General features: G+C 49.4%; 3 protein-coding genes across 3 annotated transcripts; 1 reads left to right on the forward strand and 2 right to left on the reverse strand.

The window, feature by feature from the left end:
- Positions 1 to 45: 45 nt before the first annotated feature.
- EI90DRAFT_3068978 (uncharacterized protein) lies at positions 46 to 967 on the forward strand (the record flags this gene model as incomplete). The annotated part of the gene is made up of 5 exons (XM_039061127.1): positions 46 to 297; positions 351 to 433; positions 501 to 613; positions 647 to 735; positions 938 to 967. Coding segments are annotated over exons 2-4 (231 nt in total), but the record flags the coding sequence as incomplete, so codon positions are not given.
- A 151-nt stretch (positions 968 to 1,118) lies between these two features.
- EI90DRAFT_3018402 (uncharacterized protein) lies at positions 1,119 to 2,575 on the reverse strand (the record flags this gene model as incomplete). The annotated part of the gene is made up of 5 exons (XM_039057229.1): positions 1,119 to 1,420; positions 1,684 to 1,879; positions 1,928 to 1,981; positions 2,268 to 2,345; positions 2,519 to 2,575. 5 exons carry the CDS (start codon positions 2,573 to 2,575, stop codon positions 1,119 to 1,121), a joined length of 687 nt encoding a protein of 228 aa, XP_038913304.1.
- Positions 2,576 to 4,485: 1,910 nt separating this feature from the next.
- On the reverse strand, positions 4,486 to 5,728 carry EI90DRAFT_3068991 (uncharacterized protein). Its single transcript, XM_039061128.1, has 4 exons — positions 5,572 to 5,728; positions 5,465 to 5,519; positions 5,230 to 5,395; positions 4,486 to 5,163 (listed from the first exon to the last, which is right to left on the reverse strand). The coding sequence occupies exons 3-4, from the start codon at positions 5,342 to 5,344 to the stop codon at positions 4,946 to 4,948; spliced, it is 333 nt and encodes a 110-aa protein (XP_038913305.1). The 5' UTR covers positions 5,345 to 5,395; positions 5,465 to 5,519; positions 5,572 to 5,728; the 3' UTR covers positions 4,486 to 4,945.
- Positions 5,729 to 7,866: the final 2,138 nt, after the last annotated feature.

Here is a 7,866-nt window from a genome sequence, read left to right on the forward strand (position 1 = left end):
CTGGACGCCTTGGTCTGGATGTCTTGAGTCCCCGGCCCCGCTTCCCTCCCATATATCTGTTCAGGGGATCGCTTTCAAGATTTTCCGGCTCAAATATTACCTGAGGCATTTTGGGACGCACCTCACCGAGAGCCAGTAGGCTCTTCCGGCATTCTTTAAGCGTCCAACAGAGGCATTGAAGCAGGCTAGACGTGCGCAAGATACTCTAGTATCGCCTGAACCATTGTAGACCAATATGATGTTCAGTAGAGGGATTTCATCAGCCTTCAAGCGATTGACATGAGGACAGAGCCAAGAGTAAACAATCTCGTGGCACTTATGGCGATTACTATTCTTAAAGTCGTACGCAGATTACTCTCGCTCTGCCGTCGATTTGCCCGAGAGGCTTCTGAACACCCCTACTGATGCGCCCAACTCTACTTCGCCTTCCGTAGTAGGTATCACAACCTCCACATTGACATGACGTAACAGCCCCCCAACCCTCGTGGCATCTTTCTTAGTGCCCCGTTCATTTACCTGTCAAATTCCGAGTACACTTCGTCGGCAAAGCGCAAACTTCGCCGGTCTGCGCCGGCCCGACTGGAACATCAATATCATGGCTGCCCTGGAGCCGGTGTGGAAGGAAGATAATCCAAGACCTGGTCAGGTCCCCATGCGAGAGGTATCATAGCAAGCATTGGGGAACTTCGATCACATTATCTTTGGCTCTGTGTCTCAGCACTGTCGCTATCTCTAGTTCATGGCTCCTTTCGGATGTGTGCGTCGAGTATCTGAGAAAAGGCTATTGGCTTCTTCCACTCCGTTCGCATACTCGCATCCATTTCTTTGCATTGTACGTGTGGGACAGATACAGGTAACAGTCCAATAACACTGCACTTCCAGGGTTGCGTGCAGCGAATTTCGTCATACGTCCACCGTACTGATTGAAACTTCTTAGTTGTTGGACATGTCAAAACTTATGGACTCTGGCTTCTATTTTAATATCACTATTATACGTACAGGCGGATTCTGAGATGGGAAAGCGGAGCAATATTATCAAAAGAACATAGTTGATAAGGAAGTAGAGCGCGGGCGCCTTGAGAGGTTCGACTTACGTGTTGTAAGCATTGTGTATGTTGTCAGCAGCCGATCGTTCGAACCATACCGGATACCGAAGGAACGGACGAGGTGTGTTGCCGAAAGTATTCTTGGACACAACCTGTTGGCTCGAATATGGATGGGATAAAGACGGGAGTGTGGAAGAATCGTCGAGCAGGACCAAAGAGTCCGCCTGACAACTGGTGGACTAGTGGAGGTGGGTGATAGTTCACTTGTACTTGTGCTCGGCTAACATATGCACAGAAGCGCGTGGACGCCCGGAGGGAAAATGATGTTGCGCTCGGCTCCAAACCCGAAATGATACGCGGGTTCTCCCCTGCTACTATAAGATTGGAAGCGAACAATATACACCACTCCATCCCCTTTCCACGCTCACAACCCCGGCTTGCCTCCCTGTTCTTGGTTAGATGGATAAATCTAGTCCGCCAATAAACAGGCAGACGTGGTGGTGGGTGTAGGGCCCGGGGCATAGGATGGCGCATGGTCGAGATCGAATTGGAGCGAACGGGAGATCAAGCCCAGTGATGGAAATAGGTAGGAGGCGAATGAGGACGGTGACTCCACGGATCGATCGGAACGACTTACGAGCTTGGTAATGGGAACTGTCAGTTCCCGCTGATGGATAGGATGCGGCAGAAATGATAAGCGAGGTGAGTAACATTACAGGGAAATGAGGCGGGAAACGGCGAGCCGACACTGGGAGGTGGGCTGGCTGTGCGAACGAGCGCCGCTTATCCTTACGTGGAGTCCAGAGTAAGGAGGTCGATTCTACGGGAAGATCCTATGCTCAGCAATTCAAGAATGGTGAGTGTAGAGTAAAAGGACTTACGGAACTACTGACGCGACAATATCCTCCAGGGATTCCTTTACCAGCGCTGCTGGTCTGTGAACATCCGGCTACAAGAATCCCCCGGCCATACGGTCGTACAGCAGTTATTAGACCGTCGAAGTCATGAAAGGAAAACCCCAAAGGAGGTGAAGGGAATGCGATGCGATGGAGATGCAAAGTTGCGAGCAGTTACAGCAGAGGCGAGGCGAGGCGGACCCCCGAATCAATCACGCGAAAGGAACGTTACAAGCGTGAGCAAAGGTGCAAGAGAAGAAAGGGGGATCAGCGGATTGAGTGATTGGTTGTCTGGGGGGCGAAGTAAGGATTGTGGATTGCGTACTCTGCGCCATATGTTCCATAATATTCCTCGCTTCATCTCCTTGGCTCCTTCATCCCAGTACGCCACCCTCCATCCGATCTATGCCCAGGTGCAACGGACAGCACGATTCGTGCAGGCAAAATTGAATGGTTGAGACCGCAACATTCGCGTGGGATCCCATGGTTGGCCGGCGGGTGGGGGGTGGATTGGGAAGAAAATTAATGGCGATTAGTCCAGCACTTGAAGCTTCCTATCAAAGACGATATACTCACTTCGACCCCGTAGTTCGCCAGGTCGTCGGGATGGGAAGGTTGGAGTGGTGGGGTCATTATTTTGCGATGGAGGGTCGGTCGAACGCAATTATAAGCGTTTCGCGTACCCCTTCATCAGGGCAGCAGCCTGACGTCGGAAATTAAGTGCACTTGTCAATAACGCAGAATTTCATTTATTTTTATCTTTTCCCCATCACGTATGTAACAGCAAACCAGAGGATTGGTGCTCTTTTTCTCCCACGCAAGGGAGAAACGATGTGTATTGGACCCGGCCTTTGCCAGCCAAGTGTGTCGTACAAACGAAAATGCGATCTCATGCATTAAGTGCGGTAGATTGTATCAAGGGCCGCCACAATGTCGACTTCTTTACTGAGACAGAATGGCCAACTCCGTCCGGTGACGCGAGAATGCGCTGTTTCGAGAATACAAACGGAGTGATCTGGACATCAACGCCTCCCAATTGATTGCGCCTCACAAGATAAGGGATGTCATTTGCCAATTGAGTGATGATCAGTAACAAGTTTAGTATCGCGATATTCTGCGGTCACACTGGCGGTTCTCTATCGTCGATCATCCTATCTGGAAATTTGAACAGTTGGCTTTCAGGGATGGGATCCTGTGGCTGGTCGGAACAATGGGATATGTAGCATTTGCCTCTTTGAGATTCACAGTGACGTTTTCCGTAGCACCACAGTCAGGCGCGTTCTACGTCTTCGACGTCTAGACCTCCTGGAATGGTTCGTCCTTGATACGTGCTGGAAAGGCTGCTAGCTTTGAAACACGCAAGTCACGACCTCGACTGCTAAAATTCTTGCTAGTCTCAGTGCGCCTCTCAAACTCCCAGGCGGCACTACGGGAGCTGTAAGGATACTATAGGGCTAGACAAGTCCTCTCAAGAGACAGGCTACTAGCTTTTATTGGAATCTTCTCAACCAAATTACAGTCATCGCTTAGCCTCTTTGTTAATTTGCGATACCTATCAACTCATCCTCGTTTGCCGCCCACTTTGAGTTAGAAACATCAAGAATCTCCAAGAGCCTATACATAGAATGTCTTAGCCAAAAATTTGTGCCTTGCACCCGAAGTTGGACGACAGCTTCGAAATGAAATCAACGATGTATCTTTGTACGACGTAAAACGCTCGTGCGCTACTATTTTCCGTTTCCAAAAAAGAATCGTGAATCGTGGCTGGTCCGATCTGAGCCATTTGCAGTTCCTATCAATTGCCCCTTCTCAAGTTGTATATTCCCCAAAACGGTGGTAGTTATAGGCACAGTCCGTGGGGGGACTTCGCGTACGTCCCACCTGAAAAACCGTTGGCGTTGATTGGGTCAAGCCTGAAACCATCTTGCATTCAACCGGCTCTACCCTGTCCCCCATGAAAATTCTTCGTTCGACCTGCTGATGAATTATTCATACGCGTTATTGCAGATCTGATGTCTAGGATATACAGAGCTTGCTCAGATGTGATAAACAGTCATCGTATCGCCTGAACGACATTACCTCTGATTGGTTTACGTGTAAATAAAAGAATCTGACCAGCTCTCCCAGCCGATTATTGATCAAGTGGTGGATTTAAAAAACATGTTTTCTACAGGGGGCAAGATCTCGTATCACCAACGCTGGGCTCATCATGTGCTTGGGCCTACATATGTCGAGTTCTGAACTCCCGAATCCAGGTGACGTTGCTTTGTACTGACGCGATAGGGCCCTGAGATCATTAAGTGACGACTCGATCTATCTGCAGAGGATTGAACTTGGTTTCACGCTCCAAATATCATCCCATCAATCAATGTTGGTCAAACCTAGTCAGTTACAAGGTATAACTCGGGTACCGAATCGCCACCATCATGCCATGATAGGCATTTCCATCAAATAAATGGCGTTTGCGCAGATTGGCTGCAGAAACACGTCGTACTAAGAAAAACCTGGTGCCAGCCACACCAATTCGGTGTATTCCGAGGAAAGACATGCCAGGGCTCTTTGGTGTCCGATCAGCGTTATATGCAGCATTAATATTGCTGCATGTTGTTTGCACTTCCTAACCGGGTGAGAGTATTACGTCTTTCCAGCGCACAGCCTCACAAGGCTTCCGAATGTACAGGACACAAGCATGGATCTCCTACTGAGACTAGAAGTCCAAATCGAGTTACAGTAAGTGTATATACCACCCTCGTGAATGATGCGCTATCATTACAAATTATGTAAACATGGATTCGGAAACATGCCATAACCTGCGCAATCCACGAGTGAGTCGTGATTGCTTTTCAGCCAGCGTTATTGGCGGGCAGGCCCGATTGGTGATGACGAATTCGAAATAGTTTTCCCTTCGGACCAGAATCTTCTCCCATATCTTATTCGATGTAACACTACCTCTGGAGAAGTGTTGGGGTCAATAGATCCCAGGCCAATAAAGGCCGTTCTTCCCTAAACAATTGTTAGGGAGGCAATACGGAATTTTACCCATCGGGATGGGTGAAAAAAGGAATTGGGGCCTGAAGCGCAGCACTCGTCATGAGCTGAAGTACGCGTATCCCCACCAGGGACCGGCAGGGAGGTGGTCATATGGACCGTTCTAGCCTCAGGATGAGAGGAGGGGATGGGGCGCATATTTGATGCAAGCCCCAAGTTGTGGGCGCACTTCTGTAAGTCAGCCGTAACCTACGCAATTCGTATGTCAAACTGCACTATCGCCCTTGAATTGGCACCAGCATCCGACGCGACTGTTGGCACATGAGCCGCATTTCTCTTCCCGAGGTAGTTTGATAAAATCCGACAGGATATCATGTCAACACAGAGGACCAAGACGAACGGAGCCCGGGGCATCGAGGAGAGCGGGTTGGGGGTAAAACGGTGTGACAATCATGCATATTGAAAGTACGCGAGCCCACCCAGAGAGAATTGTAACCTGTTCAGTCGGCAAACTCCACGAATTCACTTGTTCAGTCGATGTGATGCCGAAGCCGAAGCGATCAAGCGCCCAAGTAATGTTTGACGCCAGGTGCGGTTCTCTGGTCGGATCCAATGTTGGTGCTTGCTGAAACGCGATCTAGAAACACGTATTTACATTGCATTTGCACCAACGAATCTGTCCACTGCCATGATCCATCCCGACCGAGCCGCACTACCGAGCTGGGTGCTTTACTAACAACACTTGAAGAGGATCTCCCTGTGGACCTGCTTTCATGGGGGACAATAAACCGGCTTGGGGATGGGATCCTTCGTATGTAGGCTAAGTCCCGTTTACCGAATTTGGGAGGCTGTGAATTTTCCCGCATAGATGTGCGCTCTATTCTTGGTTCCGATGAACAGGCCTGCAGAACAAATTTACAATTACTTGAGCGCTAATATACATCTTCCCCTCGATGCTCTTTTATTTTTCCGCTCATCTGCGATGAGCATTGGCGGCGGTGTAGGACGTGTTCAATAAAAGATCCCAAAGCTCGTGGGCTGAGTCGCCCATCTTTTCGTTCGTTTCGGTGTACAGCTGGCTATATTGAAAACGTCGGATATTTATAAGGGAGTGATGGCTTACCAGAGCTGGCTTGCGATTCTTTCACAGAGTATTAACACTGGGTGCGCCCCCCACCAAGCGAGAGGGAATTATCCCCTGTGGCGCAGGCCTTCATCTTCCAGTTAGTCCCAGCTGGTACAGTTTTATGATCCCAACACTAGCATGGGGCGTTTAGACAGCTGCCGATGGGCGCTACGAAGCTGATGGCTGGCATAGTATGAACAGTTATCGAGATCCGATGACACTATTGGTTGCTGGGGCACAACCGTTGTCACATGGGCACGAGGCAGAGGAAGGCATAGAAGGGGGTGCCGAACACATGAGTGACGCCTCAATGTCAAGCTCCGGGCATCACTGTGCACTGAGAAATCAAGATTGATAGCGTCGTTGACATGGCATGAAGGCAAACTCATTGGTGAGCCAGCCATCAGCCAATAATGCGTCCGGCAGCCTGCTATTATACAACATTAGCTGCAGCCGAGATTTGAGACCCGCACTTGGAGCGACTAATGCACATGGCTTTGCGGATTTATGGATGGAGCTCAGTGATATGCGAGGGGCCATCTGAGATGGCGGGCTGCGCTGAAACACAAGGTTTTCCGGCACAATGCAACACCAACCAATAGACACAAAATTGCAGTACAGCTAGGACCCCGCTGACGAATGGTCACAAATTACAGTGCCTACAGTTGGGTTGCAGCGCTTGATTACGTTCACCAGATGTCGTAAAATTCGACGCCTTCATTTAGACTATATTTAGACATTTTGTCTCACGAGGGAAGGACCGTGAGAAAAAGCAAGACCATGGCGCTTATCCTTGAGCACAGAGGCGTGCAGGTTCCCCTCCGGTGTGAAGGGAGTGCGATAGTTCGCGCATGCTGTGCATCTGCCCAGGAGCGCTACTGGAGCCCCTCCTACAAGCGTGCGTGTCTTGATTCGTGCAAGAATCGGGTTCCAAAGAATGTGAGAATTAGATTGATAATATCCAATGGGCTTCTACGATCAATTCCTATGTCCTAATGAGTGGGTGAGTCTCGTATATTCGTTTCCCCTATACGAAGTTTGCGGACAACCCTTTCTCTCTCATGAAACATGGACATGCTACGACATGCGATTATCGGGATTTCGTGGTCATAAGACGTTGCTGGGAAATTAGATGACGAAACAAAGGGGTGTCGCTCCTCTTTCCCAGTGGCTGACTACCAAGCCGTTGAACTTGTGAACGCCAATGGATGGGCATCGCGGCACAAGATGTAGTCCATAGGGGAGGACCGGCGTCTATCTCACCAAAGACGCCAGATTCACCAGTACATCACATTTGCTCCCCTGCCGTCGGCACATCGGCGCTTGGGTAATTTTTGATATTTGGTTGCCAATCTCACTTCTGGAAATGAAGACTCGCACTACTCTAGCTTTCAGACAACCCGAGCCCTGCGGTTCTCTTGTTAACGTGGTGTGGATACTGTATCTCCTTTGAGCGCTTCCTGCTCATTCTGGTCTTCCACGACGAAATTTTCACATTTGAAGACGAACGAGCGATCACACAACTCTATTGGAAGTTATTTGGCTTGAGAATCGTCCGCTACCGCAAACGGTTCTTTCTTGAGTTTATAGGATCACAAGCAGGTCTGTGAGTCCTCTGATTGATCCGCCACACTACGATTATTCCATCGATTCACTCGCCTTTGATGGACTTAGTCTTGATCTTCTGTATTGACATCGTATCCGACCTTTTCACCGGACCTCACGAAAAAGAAACGGCATTCTGGTGCAAATATCCGCTCCAGACCAGCCTCTCCAAAGGGGAAAGGAATGGGTGTCATTGACATGCAAG

This window comes from Cantharellus anzutake (genome assembly GCF_015039405.1).
Source record: "Cantharellus anzutake strain C23 chromosome Unknown EI90scaffold_43, whole genome shotgun sequence".
NCBI lineage: Eukaryota > Fungi > Basidiomycota > Agaricomycetes > Cantharellales > Hydnaceae > Cantharellus > Cantharellus anzutake.